This window comes from Aplidium turbinatum, chromosome 8 (genome assembly GCF_918807975.1).
Source record: "Aplidium turbinatum chromosome 8, kaAplTurb1.1, whole genome shotgun sequence".
Classification (NCBI taxonomy): domain Eukaryota; kingdom Metazoa; phylum Chordata; class Ascidiacea; order Aplousobranchia; family Polyclinidae; genus Aplidium; species Aplidium turbinatum.
In genome coordinates this window covers 4379930-4400069 of record NC_137479.1, presented here as the reverse complement: position 1 = coordinate 4400069, position 20140 = coordinate 4379930, and the positions used below count along the sequence as shown (strand labels likewise).

At 37.0% G+C, this 20140-nt stretch overlaps 1 protein-coding gene across 1 annotated transcript; it reads right to left on the bottom strand.

Annotated features, from left to right (window-relative positions):
• Nucleotides 1-1271: 1271 nt before the first annotated feature.
• Nucleotides 1272-17337, bottom strand: LOC145775657 (uncharacterized). The gene is made up of 5 exons (XM_082586989.1): nucleotides 17133-17337; nucleotides 10660-10716; nucleotides 8502-8578; nucleotides 4245-4435; nucleotides 1272-3565 (listed from the first exon to the last, which is right to left on the bottom strand). Exons 1-5 carry the CDS (start codon nucleotides 17218-17220, stop codon nucleotides 1987-1989), a joined length of 1992 nt encoding a protein of 663 aa, XP_082443115.1. The 5' UTR covers nucleotides 17221-17337; the 3' UTR covers nucleotides 1272-1986.
• Between the last annotated feature and the right edge of the window lie 2803 nt (nucleotides 17338-20140).

Genomic DNA, 20140 nt, shown 5'->3' with positions numbered 1-20140 from the left:
TCTAAATTAACTAGAGTTTTTCTCATCCTCTGTTCCATTTCATTTTAATTCGACATTCAAGTACCTGCGTGACTTATTACGAGGAAAAATAGAACAAATTGAAACTATTTCCATTAAGAGTCAAGATTTCGTCACAATAGTTTGTGTTGTGCAAGCACTGGTAGAACAAGCTACGTCAGCTGAATTCCGTAACGTCACACTGTGCTTTGAGGCTCTTCTAATCTTACAACCTACGTAACGTATAAAAAAGATCGACACCCACGAGCTCGGGCTTCCTTTCATAAACACAATCAACAAACCAGGTACCCTCCTTTGCAATATGTAATATGTATGGCATCTTAAATTCTGCAACCAAAAAATTCAAAATTATGTTTCTTTGTTTAACGTCCCGCCTGCTCAATGGGTCAAGCATCCAACTTTGTAAAAGACGAAAGGATAAGATACAAACAACCCTGGTTGATTTTTTAAGGTGTGCTTTTGAACAACACCTTTCAAAGACAGCTTTCTATTTAGCAGCACTTCAACTTTCTACTTCGTGTGCCACACGGCCCGGGCTGTTTCCACTCAAACAACTTAGTTTTATTTTTTCTGAAACTTTTTGTAAGTTTAGAACGACAGCAATAAATAAATATCCTTTATAAATACATTTTTGAGTTAGTAAATCTTAGAAAACATATCCCAGAAAACCCTGTATAAATACCAATATTTATAACTTTGAGTGTGTATGTAAAGCTTTCACTTAACTAAGGGCATCAGATTTAAGAGTGGTCAGATTTTAAAACATTATAGAAACTAAGTACTAAGTAGTTACGAGTTGATAGTTGACGCCTTGCTGTTTCGTTGCCGCTTACAGTAGTACAGTAGTCAGTAAATTATCCGCTAAGTGCCGCTAGCAGCATTACTTATGTGGCTTTGGTTGTGACGTTTACTGCACGAGTAGAGTTGCGTTCGATTTCAGCTTGTGATAAATCTATCATTACCAAACTTCTCCAATAACTTGAAATTATCAACTGCAATTTTTGTAGCCGAAACAACAAAAAATCGAGACGTATTGCCCCTAAACATAATGATAAGCCAGAATCTGTAAGGGATCCGCCGTGATCGAACCTCAAATATTAAGCCATAAATTTTCCGGTGGAACTCTTGAGTGTTAGTTTGAGGCTACTAACAGATTTGAAAAAACCGTTAATTGTGGTGACACGACAGACTTGTAATGTCAGGGCAGACTTGCGATGTCATCGAGCACTTGTGATGTCATGGAGCACTTGTAGAGTCTTTGTTCATTTATTCAGAAACGTCACAGCATTAATACAAAGCAAATAGAATTTGTCGCAGAGGAATATTTTATAAAAGAATTCTTAGTTTCAAGTCGATCAAACCAAATTGACGCTTTCCCATCGATAAAAACGGTTCATTTGGCCCAGCTACGCACAATCAAAACAAAAATGAGATGTGTTCTACCCTATCGCGTGGCCAACCCAATTAAACAATACTTCTCGAATTGCTATCAACTGAAAAATTCTTTCCATGGGTGGGTCTGAGAAGAAATTCTAATTGATCCCACAAAAATGGTACAGGCTAAAGCTTGCAACACGGGAAAGATGACAGAAAAAGTTGATTATTACATTATTTTTATTTTGATCTAGACTGCTAGCCTACGTTATGGTCATTCATTTAAATTAAATGCATTTATATCTGTTATCGCATAAGCTTTCCACCACATAGCCCATAAATCTTCTTTTCATAGAAGTTATAATGTATACGTCGCAGCAAAAATTACCATACGTCGGAACGATGTAATGATGACATCTTGTGCAGGTTAGGTGCCGAGCGTTGTAGTTGACGTAAACACTATGATAGAACAATTACAGTGGCATGCAGCACAAACAGTCGCTGTTGTAACGCAGACTAATACAAACACGCTTTAAGCTTCAAGAGCGCAACAAAAAGTGAGAAATTGGTATTATGTCGCCTAGTGAAGTATGTTTATAAAAATCTCTCCTTGCTATGTTTAAAACAGTCATTATTAGCGTTCGATTTCTTACGGAGGCGCACAAAATCACCAACTGTTTCCCGGAAGCTAGGGCGACGCGTTTTCATCGCTGAAAGATTGTTTGCTTTTTTCACACGTGGTGAATTTGGAGCGGAACTGGTTGAATTGAAAGAGTCGAATACTGATCCTTCATTGCTGGTTATAGAGGATAAGGACACAGAAGACGCGTGAAAGTAAATTGCTCCGTTTTCTTCACGCGGGTCACCGTTTTCCGATGATTGTTGCTCATTAATTGATGTTAAAACCTTTCGAGACTGTTCAGCAATCAAGCTGTTCTCGGATGAAGCAGAAAACATCTGCGAAGGTAAACTTAAGCTGCTCCCAGATATCCCTTTGCTTGAAGAAGAACCATGAAGAGCACCTTTAAAAAATTGCTTGAGGAGGTTGTGAGAAGGACTGCGCTTCTCTTCTTTAGGACTTTTAATGCGGGATTGTCGTTTTCCATGATTCAAAAGTGGAGACAATGGTACGGTTGTGTTCGACAAAACACTCCATGGCTGCTTCAGCGTGTCTTGTTTGTCTGTGACCCCAGCGTTTGGAAAAAATCGAAACTTATTTCCAGATGTTGAATGAGTGATAGGAGCGGATTTGGGAGGAATTTCGTGGAATTCTCCAAGATCTTGATCTTCTAACTCTCCATCAGAATGTACAATTATCTGCAAGTTATTCTTGTTTTCTGAAACTTTTTGACGACCATGAGTCGTGTCAAGATTTTTCAAGCTAGTGGGCCGTTTGACTTCATTCCTTCGTTGACTATCGATCTGTGGATCGGTATTTGACTTTGCCAGCGATACACTGGCGCCGTCCGAGATGAAAGCATCTTCTTCAGGAGTTGACATATCGCTCAATTCTACAGCTTCATCACTACTCAGGGACATCTTCATCACAGCTCCAGAGGGCCAAGATGAAGTCTCCCTGGTCTTCCTCATATATGTGTAGGAGGAGGAGTGTGACATGTTGCCATTGATGGTGTGATGACTTGGGTTGGTTTCCTCAGCGGAGACGTCATTGGCGTGCGACAACGACACATTGGTTGGACGTTCACTTAAAGTACTCAAGGACACACATTTTGACAACAGTTTAGGTTTTTGATTGTTGGTGAAAGAAGTGTTCCCTGCCTGTGGAACACCGATTCCGTGTTTTCTTGTCCTTCGCTTCCAAGAAGAATCGTGAAGAGTCGAGTTATTGTTACTATCATACGTCACAGAGTTGCTTCTCGATAATGACATTCCTCGCTCCAAGGAATTCGTTTTGTGGCCGCTCGAGTTTGAATGTTGTTTGCGAACGTGCTCTCGAATCATGTGCGCCATCTGGCTAATGCTATTTTTTCGAGCGGGTCGATATGGAGGAACACTAGGGGTCGGCGAAGGTTGAAATCTTTTCCGTACAAGCTTGTAGACAAGCTGGAAAGCTTTCTCCACCTCAACATACGATTCCGCTGCCGAAGTTTCCATGAAATGACAACTGGGAAGACTTTTTCCAAAATCTTCACCTTCGTGGAACTTGACTTCCCTAAAAACAAAACAATGGTGGTTCTAAACTTGTTCGAACTTCTTTTCAGAACATTTTTAAATTGTAGACTACAATTGAATTTTGTTTTGGAAAATAAACATTTGAAATAATGGACAAAAATAACATATAGTGTTAATCACTTTTGCTCTCACATGCCGGCTGCATACCGAGTGGTGAGAGCCATTGTTCGGCGTTCGATAAGGCGCCGGTTCGACACCGCTTAAGAGCATGTGACTGTGTTTTTGGCAAGAAACTCAAAGGCATACCGTCGATTGCGGAGTGGCACCCCCTTCGACTAAATGCCTTGATATATCTCATGATTATGAACAGTACACTGCTCTAGAGACAAACTTCCCCGGCTCTTCTTCGAGCTATGGCCTGTGAACCGAACTCTCGCAAATCATGATTGACTCTCATGGGGTTGACGGCGCATTTTGAAACATGGATTGATTAGCATGTGCCATTGCTTCCACAGTTTTTGCAGTCTTTAGTATAACTCGACCTGGAATCGATTACAAACGAAAGCACTAACCACTATGCATCTGAACTGCTGGTGGGCAACTTGCAAATAACTTTCAAGCCAAACGTTCACAATTTCAATTAAGTAACATCGTGATTTATGTTCATGTTGGAATACTTTGTTTAAAGTTGTAAGATTGGCAATTTATGTTAAACTTACCGAAGGTGATCCAAGTCCGACTTATTTCCCAGTAAAAGCAGAGGTTTGTCCCGGTTCAAATTTTGTTGATTTTTCTTCACCACCTGAGCCAAGTGGCAGGCGTATTGGAATGACGTTCTACTACACACACTGTACACGACCAAGTATGCATCCGTGTGTGAGGAAAGTTTCCGTAAATACTCGTGAGGTTCCTGAAGAATAAAATCATGTTATGTAACAGTTTTGCCATATTACAGTACATGGGATTGATCAAGTTGTGTTTTATAATAATATTGTTATGGCTTTATTTATTGTCGCTCTACAACAGCTAAGGTCTTTTAGCGACAGGACTCATTTTTCATTTTATATCAGGTTTAAAATGTCATCACATTATTATCCGATTTATTCTCACTGCGTTATGCAAGAGAGAACACAATCGGTACTGTTACTGTTTTGACACGACCTGGAATCGAACCCATATCTACCAGAACTAAAGCTGAAGGCAAAACTACTCGGCCACTGAGCTGGAAAGTTGAGTTTAAACCCTTCGGAAAAAATAGAATTATTATCCCGTATGGCATTAAATGTAATTTATTCGCCGAAAACGTGGCTAGCTTCGTCGAAAAATCTGCATTTGTATTTATTCTATAGGAGATGATTATCATTTTGTTCATTTACATGACCTCTTTAATGTGTCAGCTGTATTTCGAAAAGTAAACGAATACTTTGCTATGGACACCTGTTTCAGACAGATCTGTCAACAACTCAACCACTTCAAAAAACAAATAAAAGCCTTTTCAGAACGTGTTTGCTGTTTCATAACTCAGACGGCATTTCCAAATGCAATCTTATTTAAAATTCCACCTCGCTGGTAAAAGCACTTGTAATCAATGTGACAAGCACACACGGTTTACAAACTAACAGATCACTCAAAAGCAGGAAGCAATAAAAGTCAGCGAACACAATCAACATTTTAATAGACGAGGAACAGCACGGAAGAAAAAAAAGCTGCAAAATATTTCGGAATACTTCAACAAACTATTTCAGGTTCGAAAATCGAATCAGAAAATACAAAAAATCAATCACAAATCAATAATTTAACGAAACAAAATTTTATTGCAGAAAAACTTTAGTTGTAGAAGTTTTAAAATTAATTTTCTATCAGGCTTAAACACAACAAGAAAAGACAAAGTCAACCAAATAATTCCCACATAGCAACATACAATGTCACTTTAACGTCTCACCAACTGACATGAAACAACTCATCGCACGAATCTTTCCAGAACGCTGAGCTGGAGATGTCTTGTAGCCATTGTTTCCCTTTTGGACCTTTTTGTGTACAGTAGGCCTATGTCTTTTTATATTTATTTGATATTTTACGATGGCTTTCACACTCATTTTTCAAACACCGCAAAAAAAGTCACGAAAAAGTAACCAAAATATTACCAACAGATTCTCTGCAGGATTATCTGCTCAGCAGATAAAACGAGCCTGTTGCTAAGCAACCTAGTAAATCACGTCAATCATGGAGGCTACTGACAGTTCAATCGCCATCATCGATTGGGGTTGTTCCAAACAATCGATAATGACTTCATGATTGGAATGGATTTGCGCGGAGGAGTCTCCATAATAGAGCTTCGGTAAAAGCTTGTCTCGTATCATAAGCACACAAAGACGGGCAACATAACCAAATGTAACATAGTTACGATTATTTTTAACACTTGCAGAAAAAATACATTAAAACAAATTTTGTATCGAACTTTTCATAAATTTAATCTTTAACTGCTGCATTATGTTAATCAGATGTCTATAAAATTATAATTGTTATTCCCGCCGAGGACACTGTGTGGTGTCGAAAGTGTTCGATATAGAATCTGTTTTAATGTAGTTTTTTGTGAGTTTGAAAAAATAAACGTAAATGTGATAAATGATTCTTCATAAAACTGTGACTTTTGTGGAGGGAAACATCTACTTCGTCTGATCTCAAATACCAATCTCCCTGTCTTCCATCACAATACTCTCCCCATTCACCAATGTTTGACCATGACATAACTAACTCGCCATGCAATGCAATGCACACTGCGCTATGCTGGTACATCGCTCCTTCAAAAAGCTGAAGCCACGTATGCTCAAGCTTCTTACTATCTGCTTTATCTGTTAATTCAACTTAGCACAGACCATTCAAGGTAATAACACAAGTGCAGCCGCCACGTTAAGGGGTCCACAATGAATTTGGTCTTGTTTGAATGAATCACATCGTCAGTTAATTGTTAAATAATATTAAATTCTTGCATGAAATCAATCAAAAACTTTGAATAAAAGCTCCATTATACAGAGCGCATTCTTCCGAAAAACCCGACGTAACAATCGGCTATGATGCTGAATAATGATTGTAATCTATGACGTCAAATTTGCTAGTCACCCAACTGTTAATACTTTTAAATCATTTTTATTGCAAAAATCGGCTTGATTTAATTCAATAAACCTTCGCAGAATATTAATTTCAAGAAAGCATTGAAAAATTACAAAGTTTTGTAATCAAACATTGAACCTCAATAATAACAAAGGGTATTCCAGTCGGTAACTAGTATTGGATATCGTTTATGCAGAACAAGTTGCTTCGTTTGGTTGGCCTGATACAAACACAAATAGTAGTTAGAACAAGAACAAAGGTATTTAAGAAGAATAAACATGCTTCCACTTAGGTTATAAATTAAAATTGTATAAAAAAGTCATCAACAGAGAAGCGCAAAAATTCATTGATTTTTATAAAACCTTTTCGAATGAAAAGATTTAATGGAAGAAGTGATGGCAGATCTGAGGACTTACAAAAGACTAAGTAGGAAGTAAAAGCCATAAATCTTTGAAACAATCCCATTCTGTCACAACTACGTCATTCGCTAAAAAGTGTTTGCAAAGCGAAGGCATGCCTGAAGATTTGTGTGTATTTTTCATCACTTTGATGGCACAAAACTTAGACTAATGATTAAAAAAATAAATGTCCATTTGGTGGAGAGGAAAGAAGAATTATTTTTCGCCAAATATTTGCCACTTAAGCGTTTCACAGAAAATGTAGCAAACCCTAAAAATTCCCGAGAAACACTTAGAACGCAGATAAAATATTCTTGATGAATTATTATGATGACCATAATCCAGGAGAAATGCTTGATGAGTTTGGTATTCCACTTTAAACTTCGGACTGTAGCAAAGCAAGCTTGCAAATGAAACAAACTCTTGAACTTATCAAGCAGGCCTGGATACGTCATCGAAAGCGGGGCATTTACAGAGCACTTGGAGCCTGGCGCTCTGTTTAGCGTAATAATCTCAAACAAACTTAGCGCTAAAAATAACATAGATTGTCATTTTGCGTATTTCTCACTTCACCAACTACTATACAATCGCACAAGACCATCCCAGAAAGTATATTTTTCTGCTACTTGAAAAACATATAAAAATTTACATAAATCTAACGTATAGATACACTTTAAAAACAAGATCTAAGTTGAAACATTGTTCAGATATGCGCTGGCCAAACACGGCGGTGATAAACGCTCCTGTGAATTCTACAATGTAAACACCGACAAGATGACAGCTCCGTTGATAGCCCAGCAACTATGGCACTGCTGATTATGAACAAACAAAAAGTTAAACACGCTGTGGTCTGCTTCCTCTATTGGCAGTACAAACGAAATAAAAGCCTACTACCGGTGTAAACAAAGATCTACATGGGTGTCTGCACCTTCACATTATGAGTTTCCAGGCTCAGCGCCAATTAATGCGATTTTCCCCTCATGCAATCTCATGACATCATACTATTTTGAAACTCACGAGTAACATAAATCGATTAGGCTAGTCCGGAAACAAGAAACTTCCATTGTTTGCAGTGCCGCATTGTTGCATCACAAGACGGCTTTTGAACGTTCCAAAAAAAGTTATTAAAGTTAATAGTCAGCTTGAATAAACGTTTGGCTTTGCTTCCCCTTGTTAATGAACATTGTCTTTATGCGACCCGCCTTTTGACACACATACCATCAATCTACTAACAGATAGCAAGTATGTGTGTGAAGATGTGCTAGACTGTCCTATGCATAAGTTTAAATGTTAAATCGTCATCGTCGTCGTGTGAGCCTCTGGAGCCGAGGGTCTATCCTTTTACCAGCCTAGATTCACGATGTTCCCGGACTACACTGGAAGGCTACCAGAGAGCAGCCAGTCTTTGGTTTCATCATCCATGACACGAAGACTAAACAACATAACTGAAGCAGCTACACCTCTCACCTTGTCGATCATTGCGTCACAGATTTCAGCCGTAACTGTGTTGCCAGCCAAGGCGACTTCCTGGAGGTAGGTGATTTCTGCAAAAAACAACATTGTGAAAACGATAAAAGACAACTTAGCCCCTTCGTTTTTATCTATGCATATTTTTATCTATGTCGGCTTCCCTCCTTTCTCCTACTAAGACACTTTAACACTCGTCGCCGTTCTGACTATACCCGTGATGGCCCCTCTGACTGCCCATTCCTCTGACTATACCCGTCCAAGCAACAAGGGACATTTCTGGCCAACTAATGAATACACAGCTCAGCAAGGTAATCAAAGCCATACAAAACTAAGCAAGATGAACGTATTTAAAACTACTTTATTCGGACTCACGCAAATTGATAAATAATTTTAACGTATTCGGAGTAACACGGCGCCATTGTCATCAGCAACAATTCAACTGCATCTCAACAAATAAAATAAAACTAAAAGTTAAATTTTCATATTTGACTAAACGTGATATCTAAGTGTCAGTTTTGTTCACATGTTGTTGAACTTCTAATGCCATGCCAGAGGAAAACAAAGTGCTTGTAAATCGGGTAATGTTATTGGCTTTGTATTTTGTTTGTAGGCTTGTAGCACAACACCGATATACAACAAGAAATTAAGGAAAGTCATTCACTTTGAACACACTTACAGTATTTCACTGAAATCAAACATTTTTTAATCAAAAACAAACTAAAAACTTTTATTGTAGCAACACAGTATGTATAACAAAGAATGAATTATTATGCTATTAACAATTTTCTGTATTGTTTTGCAACCAATGAAAACAGCACCAGACAAACATGAAAAAAAAACCTTCAGTCCTTCTAAAACAGTTTAGGTCGTTTTTAATGTAAAGTAGAAATTTGAAACAGATCAAAGCAAAGTCTACTTTCTTAGTAAAATAATCTTTACTTTCTGCGGCTAACATTGTGATGATATTTTAAACTGAGATATTTTAAACTGAGTGACAAATTGATGCAATAATGCTTTAGTCCTTACTTATTATAGGCCTAACTGTGGGTTATGACGTGCGTACTTTTATCACAAAATTTTCACTCAGTTAAATAATTAATTTAATTTTGGTCTCGAAAACATGTTTGCTGTTCTACTTCCTCTACCTGAGAACGGACGTTAGAGGTTGACTTTGCAACCCAAATAAATCAAATGTCAAACTGGATATTTATCGCTACGACGATTGTATCACCTAGTAGGCTAGTACTTGCGTTTGATGCTGAAGTATAAGCATTAAGCAATTGTTTTCTGGGCGGAAATTTATGTTGTTTGGCATTGAATAAAAGTTTTGTGCATTTAGCAAAACACTTTACCATCAGAGAGAAACCAATTTGAACGTGAAATGATTTTCTAATTTCCCTATTCAAAACTTGACTCAACAACACAAAAAAGACGTTGAACGATCGTAAATTTGCACGAGCAGTGGTAGCGGATTGAATGACTCACACCAGTGAAGTCTTTGCTGCAGTTTAAATATCTAAAATGGTGTCACTTTAAAGTTCGATGAGTTGAAAATGGTGTAAAAATAAACAAAAATCCCCAAAAAGAATCATTTACTAATTAAATGAATACACAAGCCTGTGCAGTGTGCACGGACTTTCTTTTGAACACAAAAATATATTCTAAAACCATTCAATGTTGATGCATTATTCCTTTTGCATGAAGGTTGTAGTGAACAATAGTTTCCCAGGTGTATCGGCACGACCTCTGACTAACATGGCAATTAAACACAAGCAAATTAGTATCCCGATGATAAACTATGATGTTTGAAACGCCTGATTGACGAAAATAACTTGGTGATTGCTAAAAATTTCTTCTTCGTTAAGCATAATCAACTCAAACAATAGTTGTAAAAAGTCTCCACAAATAAACGCATTTTTACATGAAATGATAAATGAATCCGATGTGGTCCCAACGTAGTAATAAGTTCTGTCACTTGTTTATTTTTGAAGTTGAATAATCACTCCGAGACCAGAAACGATAAAAACCTTCGGATAAAGTAATGATACAAAGAATGGGTTCACACTTTGAGAAAACAGTGAAGTGAAGCGTAATTGTTACAGAGTCTGGCGCAATTGTTGCAGAGTCTGATACTACCCAGTAGCCTGGTCCTCACCTGTTCCAGACACGTATTCCCCAATGAACCTCTTCGTTAGAAATCGTACAATGAGAGCTGAAAATTATATGAAAAAAATTATCAAGGGCTGCAAAGTTTTTTCAACTTTAAACTCTAGTTTATGTATTGATTAAAGCAAAGCTTCTTGTTAACAAAATAAAATTCATTTCGTTTGGAAGCAAAATTCCTTCGACCTGCTACACTTCAGGGTTACTCAACTAATGTTAACAAAGGTCCAGCTTGATAAGCTGAATATTTTTAGCGGTCCGGTCAATATGTTATTTCACACGCAACCACGAACAATAAACTATCAGTACTGAACCATTTTCTTTAGGTAAAATGTAAATCGACTTAGATTTCTGACAAAGTGTTGGGGGATCCGGGGGCAAAGCCCCACCCCAGTTACTGGAATAATTACAGAGAAAATTGCTTCCTCCCTGTAGAAATCGGTTTTAAAAATGCCCTGAAGCCCAAGGCCCACCATCAACACCGAGAAGATTCGGATTCGAATCGCGGTTCGCTAGTTGAATAACCCTGTGCTACAGTTTCATTTCGTTTCAGAGAAATTTTGTTTCTTTGTGAAGTTGCAACGCAAATCCTCGAAAAGCTCACCCCAGACATTACCCCAAAATTCAAAGGAAGTGGCCCTGGCCACATGTTTAAATATTTAACGTTTGAAGGTGTTAAATTAATATAAACAATAGGCTACAATTAGTGCTTTCTAATATGAAACTAAACCTAGTTAGTTTTTGAAGCAATGTCTCAGGCAACAAAATCCGTCATTACTTTGATTCAACGTCTGCATACGTTGAACGGATGTACTGTCTGGGTTACGATTCATTTTTTGACATATACAAAAAGTAAACAAAAGAACAATGTCCAAATCGTCAGTTAGTCACACATGCACTAGTCAAACAAATTATGTCTGTCAAGCAGCTTCCTTGTCTCTGCAATTAATAAACCTTCATCAATATTGCAATGACATAGCCCATTGTTTGGTTTCATAACTTATTGACGATTTGTTGACGGCGGCTTCCACAAAAGTTTACACTTTTTAGACATTGCAATCACAACTTATCCTGAAGCTTTGCTCAACGCGGCTGAACTAAATCCCCTTCAACATCAAATTTGCGTATTACAATTTTTGTTCAACATTAAAATATCAAGTTGGTAACATATTTCACTTAGCAAAACCGTCTGGCGCCATGCACACAAATTCACCATCTCTTTGCACAAGCGATGTCATTATAAATTATAAGACTTGAAGATTTAAATTACTTAATGTTTACATTAATTCTTGTGCGTTGCCTCATAAAATGCGTCTATGTTTTTCATATTTTTGCCAAATTCAAAGCAGAAAGTAACAAACCTAGACAGAGTGTTTTATTGTTTGTGAAACTAAGATTTCATTCTCAAATAAGCTCTTGAAATCATTCAATTTATAAAACTATTCATAAAAACCGTATTGGCTGTCCTTAAAATTCAATACGCTTTCAATAAATCAACGAAAGTGAACACTGGATCCATGTTGACCTATGGAGGAAAACAAACCAAAACATTTAAGTTAAAATATTTTCCACCTTGCTAATGTAAATATTTAATCAATAAACATATTATTTTGTAGTCATTCATTCAGTGGTTTCTACAGAAAACAAACAAATTGTCTTTTCGGTGTCAGAATCTAGACGCGTAAAGTTTGACTCATTGACAAAAGTGACAATGCTGAACAAAGGTCTATGGTCTGTGCGCTCCTGCGGTCACCAACCAGCAAAACGTGTCATTTTCGCAGCGTTTTGATGTCTAGCTACGTTGATACGATGTAAAAATATAACTTTTGCTAACTGGGATCTTAGATTGTACCAACACAATATCTTGACTGACCACAGCTAATGTGGACGGTGGCATCGGTCAGTGAGAATATACGTAAAAATCCATACGAAACAAATCCAGTCCAGAAAATATCCTGATTCTTCAGAAGGGATATTTTCAGAGTGGATACCTCCACTTCTTTTTCGGGTATATTCTAGTCGGAATTTTTTTTTGGATATTTTCAAGTCGGGATATTTTCCATATGGATATTTACCGATTACCGTCTGTGACCGCGTCGTTTCGAAATGCAAATGGACAAAGCAAGGATTGTCAGAACGCCTTGCAGCCGGTTAAACAAACAAGAAACTTGAAGCAACAGTAAAAACAAGCTGGTAATATCAAATGGTAAAGCAAGACTGAAGTAGAGCATTCAACTTGAGCTAAATCAATACCAAGTTAGAAATATATCAAATTGAACTCATTTGGCTAATGACAGCTTAATCTCCAAGCTGAGGTTAGGCATCAGCAATTCAAATTTAACTTGAAACTGACTAATCACAACCAACAAATCCTTTCAAGTTTGAAAACGCCACTCTGGTGACAAGGTATCGTATTACCCGCAGTCAGCAGCGAAGATTAAGTGCTCAAAATGTTTATGACGAATCGGATAAAAACAACACGAAAAAGTTTATTGCAAAATCAGCCAAACTAATATTCAAGTATCGTTTACACTTTACCAAACCACTGACTTAACCTGTGTAGTTGATCCTTAAACCACTCTATCGAACAAATCACCGAAGTAGTTAATTTATTTTGTCATAAATGCTTCAACAAAATAGTAAACCTGTACTCTTGACGACTTTATTAGGATTTTGTACATGCCTTATAGCAGCAAACATAAGCTTAACCAGCTGCTTGTGTTTGGTTAACTGGGTGATACAAAACTTCTTACGAAGTTCAAAGATGAAAAGAATTTGAAAACTTTATACACAAACAGGTTTAAGCTGATTTAACCACGATTCCACTTCATACATGCAGTAAGAATAGAGGCTATGTATCAAGTGGTAAAAGTAACACAGTGCTGAAAGTAGTGCTGTAATCTAGATGGCAGCATTTTTATGCAAATAGCATCTCTCATGATGCAAAAACTGTCAATCTTCGTCGTTTCTTTAGCTTCACTGTGGCACGCCTCGCTGCTAACTCTGGCCTTGTTTGGATGTAAATATTGTTTTAGTATTTTTCAAATTGAATAATTGAGTAAACCAAAGAAATAAGCAAACACAAACACAGTCACTAACTTAATTTTGCTTTAAAACAAGTTTTCTTGCTTTCTTTCATATTCTGACCTTTATTTACTGTAAATTATCTTAAGTATTCACGTCAAAACCTTTTCGATTTCAATATTGCATGGACAGCCAATGCTCCTTGCTTCTTTTTCTTAAAGGAGTTTTTTAGCATTTTTTTAACAGCGGCCATTCTCAACTAACGCAATACAGAAGATTTCAGTTTAGTGCGTTCACTGTGGGGCCAGCCGGTTGAGTAATGGGCCGGACAACACAGACCACCTAAATATCTCCCTATAATCTTTTTGGTGATAATGCAACCAAGCTGTAGTTGACTTGACAAAGCACGGATAGTGACGAACACACACAAGATTTATTTACGTGGAAACATGTCTGTGAGGTTGCCCTCTACTTCGGCTTCAGGAGCGATAAATAAAGTCTGTTCAATAGACGTGACCTTCTTACAAAGCTAATAAAATTACAAATTTTGCTCAGCATAGTTTGCCATGGATTTAATAAACGGTGACTGAATGAAGTAACCGGCTTTTAAAAAGGAAAAGTTGCATTCAAAACACTTTAACGACGCAACCAGCAGATATTGAGGATCTCTTATAGTCCTGCTGTAGAGACACTAAGGACTTACACAACTTAATGGTTGTTTTGATTTCTCAACTGCGCGGCTTCAATGTAAGTTATACCTTAATTATCACACTTATTCGAGTACAAGACGCAGAATTTTGTGCCACAACATCGGGGTGTGACTGATACTTTGTATCATTTCAACAGGCCTGGGTTGGGGGTACGACTTATATACCAGCGCGACTTATAGGTTATAGCCTATTCGAATATATACGGTATCTTCTATTCTTTTTTTTTTGTACCATATACAGTATCTTTTATTCGAAACCTGACTAATAAAACAAGTAAACTCTGTAGATTAGATTGTTCATGACAAATATGTCCAAGAACTAGGTTATGCAACGCAACTGTGTGGCCTAATTCACCTTCTGAGCCGTTATTAACCATGTAAGTGTCTGGCAAGGTGTGATGTCAAGGTTCCATTGAACAATGATTATGTTTTACAACAAAGCTTGTAACATCAAACTTTAGGATATATTCCTTCTCCTGGCTTTACTATGCACAAGTTTTCAAAAATTGTTGTGTTCACATCAGCTATATATTCTGGTGTATGAAAAAAAATACTTTTTTTTTTTGCTGATAAGTGACAAGAAACCTCGAATATTCACACCGTGCAGTGTACAAGTACAAATCCCCACAAACCTCGCCAACACAATCCCTGATTTGGTTTCAGGCTGTCGAAGTTACATAATACTTCCAATACGATATGTCTAAATTTCAAAATGTCTCCTGATCACTCAGCGATGAACCGTTTGGAAGCCAATCAAATATTCTTCAATAACAATCGAAAACTTCACTCTGCCAGTCTCGTGACCGGACCTGCGTCAATAGTTCAAAGCCTCTACAATTTTGCGAAACTGCCAGGATTAATCTTTCAAACGTTTTTTCAGTCTGAGGATAAAGATTAAAACCAGCCAGACTGATTACGCTTCCAACTTGTACAACAACTCTTAATTAATTGGAATGCAACAATGATAAACCAAATAGGAATCAGTTGTTGGGAAAGTGCTGAAAGATATTTTAGGGAAATTATAAAGCATCACGTTCCAAAAGCACTACAATTGGTCGGCACAACACACACGCAACAATATTTCAAAGAAAACAATTATTTTTCAATAAAAACATAGTTTTGAAAGTCATCTGTGTTGTAGATATACTAACAAGCATTATTTTGTTGCTTTTTTCTAAGGATTTGTTATAAAAAGTTCATCAACAAAAACAGATTTGATCGATTATTTTTTGCCACTAATTTTAGAACTAAAGAATTCTTCGATTAGTCGTCAATGTTGTTAATATTAACAATCAACTGATCAACATTACAGCCAGTTTATGATGCGCAGTGACTCCATCAGTTAAAAACGTTGGGAAGCGGTGAGTGTTCCTTCGACGCGCAATGTTATACATACCGAACTGTATTGTTACATGATTTATCTTCAACTACTATTTTTTGACAACTCGTTTTGGAGTGAGAGTACTTTTTGGCAAGTTTACAAAGTTTAGTTTAGTTAATTTTGTTTTTATTTAATTGGAAACACATTTTTCCCACGCTTGAAATTTTATTTTCCTGCATTATGATGTGCATTGTAAAAAAAATTGTTTAAATTTATTATATTATGCTTTGAAGGGAACCACATTTGCGGAAGTCAAGTACACTGCAAAGAAAAACGACTTGGAAGCTTATTCAGACGTTTTCCAGCTTGCAATCAGACTTTTTTTTTTATTTCTAGACGTTAATTTAATGTAAAAAGTTGACTGATTTACATATTGTTTTTTTACCGTGCACACTTGCACAGTATCAGCTTGAACTGACGATAAACGACGTTTATTACGTCATTTTTCAAACATTGTTTGTCATCTGTGCTCTGCCCACTTGACAACTCTTCATCCTCACTTGCAAAACAAGAGTGGCTCAAATTTGCAATTTGTTTGCACTTTTGTATCTATATAACGGTTTGCAACGTTGATTCAATCATAACATTTCAGAAGCAGTGCGTAACAAATTTTATCCACTTAAGCAACGACGGTTCGCCAGAAAGTAACTTTTAGTCAGAGTTACCCTAATTTTATTGTTGACAGCAAACAATCTTCCACTGACCTTGATCGTGTATTTTGGCGTGATCTTAGCTTTAAACTAATTTACTAACGAAAATGTCACGGTTGGATTGTAACGACGTAAGACCAAAGCGCACACTTGAACGTCTCTTGTCCTGACCTCTGCCTAGCCACAGAAGACAGTTGGAATAATCAACGTATAGGACAATTAAGTTTAGAACTTGTATAAAAAGATTATTTCAAATTTTTCGTTTTCAAAAGAAGCAAAAACTTCTTGAGTTATGTTTGGTCATGTTAAAATCATCAATTGTTTGCAAATTCAGATTATACGATTTAAGTGGGAATAACTCCACTCATTCTTTTCATTTTTATGGTAAAAGATTGCACATAAATCTTACAATGCAATCTTTCAGTCGCACAACTGACTCTCTTGCTACCCGGCAACTCACTTTATGTGATGGCAAGTGATTCACAATGGACTGTCAATAGAAATTTATTGGTCACTTTGTAACTGCAATTAGCGATCTTAGAGCGGCCCACACAGCAAATTAACCGTTTTTGTACGTCTACAGACGTTGAATCAGTGAAACGGGTGTTTGGCTCTCTAGGGTAAGTCTACCGCTAAACAAGAAGCCGATAAATCAACTTGGCTTTAATTGCAGCAGACTTCGGAAGAATCTTGAAGCTTACCCGACTTCCCAACGTTTCTTCCCCCGAGAACTACGACTCGAAACGCCGGGGTTGAAGAATCAGCGGCGAGATTGGCTTTTTGCCGCATGTCTTTGTTTCCAAGTTTCAGCAAATATACAATTGATTTAAACGCATGCTGATGAAGGAATGGGCAGCATTCACCTGGACAAGAATTTTAGTTAGCATTGAAAAATATACCAGCTACATTTCTACAAACTTAGCATAGACAAAATTTTATTCCGATTACAAGGCATGATACATAGCCTATTACATGCAAAACGAAACAGAATCCACTGTACGATTTCTGACCTTTTTTATACGTAAGCTATAGGTCTACTGACTGATGTTGCTAAAATTGTATTAACGTGTTTATCATTTTTTTCATCTAAAATCCCTCATCAAGGAACGCACTCTGGCAAGGCTATTGTTCTTGTTTTGTCACAATAGCATCATAAAAACTCTGCATCATTAACTCAATTTCATGCTTGAAAGTCGTCAGTGGGAACAAACTTTTCTCTGCCTTAATGTGTTCAATACGCGTTTGGTGATGCTTCCGATGAAAAAAACTTTGTTCCGCTTCCATAAATATAATTAGCTCTACATCAATTTTAGACGTGATTAGTCTAAGTTTCAAGCTCTTTTGAGCTTCCCTGTCATCTGATTATGAGCGAGAGCAACGAAATAATTAACACACAACTTGAAATGCCTGCTGGCGGCAACTTTAAATTGCGTCTTAGTGGTCGCGTAAAAAATAGAAAATGTCCCAAACTCCAGCAATTTAAATTTGTTCGACGAAATGAAGATTTAACTATTTTCTTGCGTTGTTCTCAACCGGCAAACTTAGTCATTTTCTTCGTTTTTCCAATAATTACGTGATGTAAGAAAACAAGTTTTGCTGGCTGGATGTATTCTTGTAGGTTGTAAAAAGGCAACTGAACCGAAAGCTGGTGGCACTTGTTTTACATCAACTAAGGCACTTGACATGGTCAGCCTTTTCACGATTGCAGAAGCGAATGTCACAACTATAAAGCAAAAAGAATCCCTTTACAATATTTTTCTACTTGCTTACAATTGATTAGCTAAGTCTTCATTACTTTTTCTGTAGCTGAACAAACCCAATGCCTTTGACGTTACTAAGTTGTATTTGAGCTTGGACAATTTATAAATCGTAACTTTTGTTTATCAATGTAGAGTAAGGCCATCATAAAGAATGTACGACGATTGCATCACCAGACGTTGCCCTTTTGGTTTTATTCTTTTTTTCTTTGCATACATTTTGCTGACTTCAAATCTTCTGTTTTCAAAACAACGTCACACAAACTTATAACATTACAAAGCAAGTGCAACCTCAACTGTAACAACGCTTTTCAGAGTTCACGTCGTTCTGCGGAAGCTTTGCACTCTTGAGATGGCTGGCTCAACTAAACAAGAGGCCACTTGCCATTATAAGAGTTCGAAAAAGGCGTCTTTCTGAAAGTGAAAAAGGCAAGACAATACTAAGCCACTCACGCTAATTAACCCTCAGCGTTTTAAATAAGTGAATCATTAAAGTTGAAAAACACTTGCATGTCATTTAGTTGTTGTCTTGCTTGTTGAGCTAAAACGTGTTTGGGTATTTAAAAAACAACAACAGATGATCTTGTTATGGATGGTTATTGCAACGTATGAATATGTTGATGCATCAAAGACATGATACAGTTGAAAGCATCCTATCATCACTTTGTGTGTTTGCTATGATTGGTTGTATGAGAAACAAAAGCCAGATACTGTATCTGCTTGAACTAAAAGGCGCAAATGGGTTCGCAAACACTCTTTTGATACAAATTTATCTAACGTCGCTTCGTTTAACTTTAAAATCTTGTCAGAACTGAGTTATAGCACAGTTGTTTGCGCCAGTTACAGACCAGCGGTTTTATAAAGCTTTTAAACGTTGTTCAACAACAACATCCTTTTTGCCAACCTCGTCGAATTACTCTAGTGTCATTATCCTGAAAATTCCGGCCTTTATTTGTAAATGCTTACGTGTCAACGTTTGTGTGTTTTGCAATTTAATCTTTGTGTGCACTGTAAAATTCTACGTTTGTGCATGAAATCTGCATGTGCACAATAATATAATCGATTATTCAAAATAAGTGTTGTTGATATCTCTAGTCATTGTCTTGATTTCTCAAGCAGGCTGGCATGCAAAGTTGTACTGGTGCTATTTGTGCATAAAGTTTTATCATTTTTTGTAGTATTATCAAGCCCAAGGCAACTGCAAAAGGTTTTCCGAACCGTTAGTAACCTCGACAAACACTTTACTTTTGAAAAGACTTTACTTTTGAAAAGCTAGGCTTTTTAGAATTGCTCACAAATGTGGCTTAGCAGCTGCTAGCCATAACTCCAAAGGCCACGTTCCAGATAAGCAGCCGCAATAGCGTTTGCTTATATCCTAAGTTATTATGGTCGATCAGGAAATTGAAGCAGAGTCTTGTTATTTTAAAGCTTTAATTTTTTAGTTCAAGTTTTATATTTTTAGCCAATAATTGAATGATCAGGTCAATCTAGTACTGCAACGCAATGCAATGCAAACGGGTGTTTGTTGCTTTTATATTTTAAAATATATTACCATTGATATAACTTTATTACGTTTAGATACACACTTCTTTGACTACACCAATTTTCGTATTTACAAAGCATCATAGATCAATATTTAAACAAAATAAATCTACTTAGAGCATGAGGTGAATTGGGGTGACTTTGGTTATTTCAGGTATGTTTATGGAAAAGACTGGTGTAAACTGCTTCGCAATTCTAGATCTGTTAAAATAACAATTCAAGTTATGAACATGCAGAAAGTAGCAATGCTGACAAAGTAGCCTACACAGGGGCGTGTGAGCACTATCTCTGCCCCCACACCCCCCCCCCCCGAAATCCACTAGTAGGCCCATATGTTTAGTGATTGTTCTTAAAAATAGGGCCAGAAATCTTTCAATGTTTAGGACCTGAAATCTTTCAATGTAGAAAAA

What these genes read in the sequence shown, in the direction of transcription:
- LOC145775657 (XM_082586989.1), bottom strand. Translation starts at nt 17,220, where the DNA reads ATGCGGCAAAAAGCCAATCTCGCCGCTGATTCTTCAACCCCGGCGTTT. An exon ending in AAGAAACGTTGGGAAGTCGG is followed by an intron (nt 10,717 to 17,132) that starts GTAAGCTTCAAG and finishes TATAATTTTCAG; the next exon opens with CTCTCATTGTACGATTTCTA. An exon ending in GGAATACGTGTCTGGAACAG is followed by an intron (nt 8,579 to 10,659) that starts GTGAGGACCAGG and finishes TGTTTTTTGCAG; the next exon opens with AAATCACCTACCTCCAGGAA.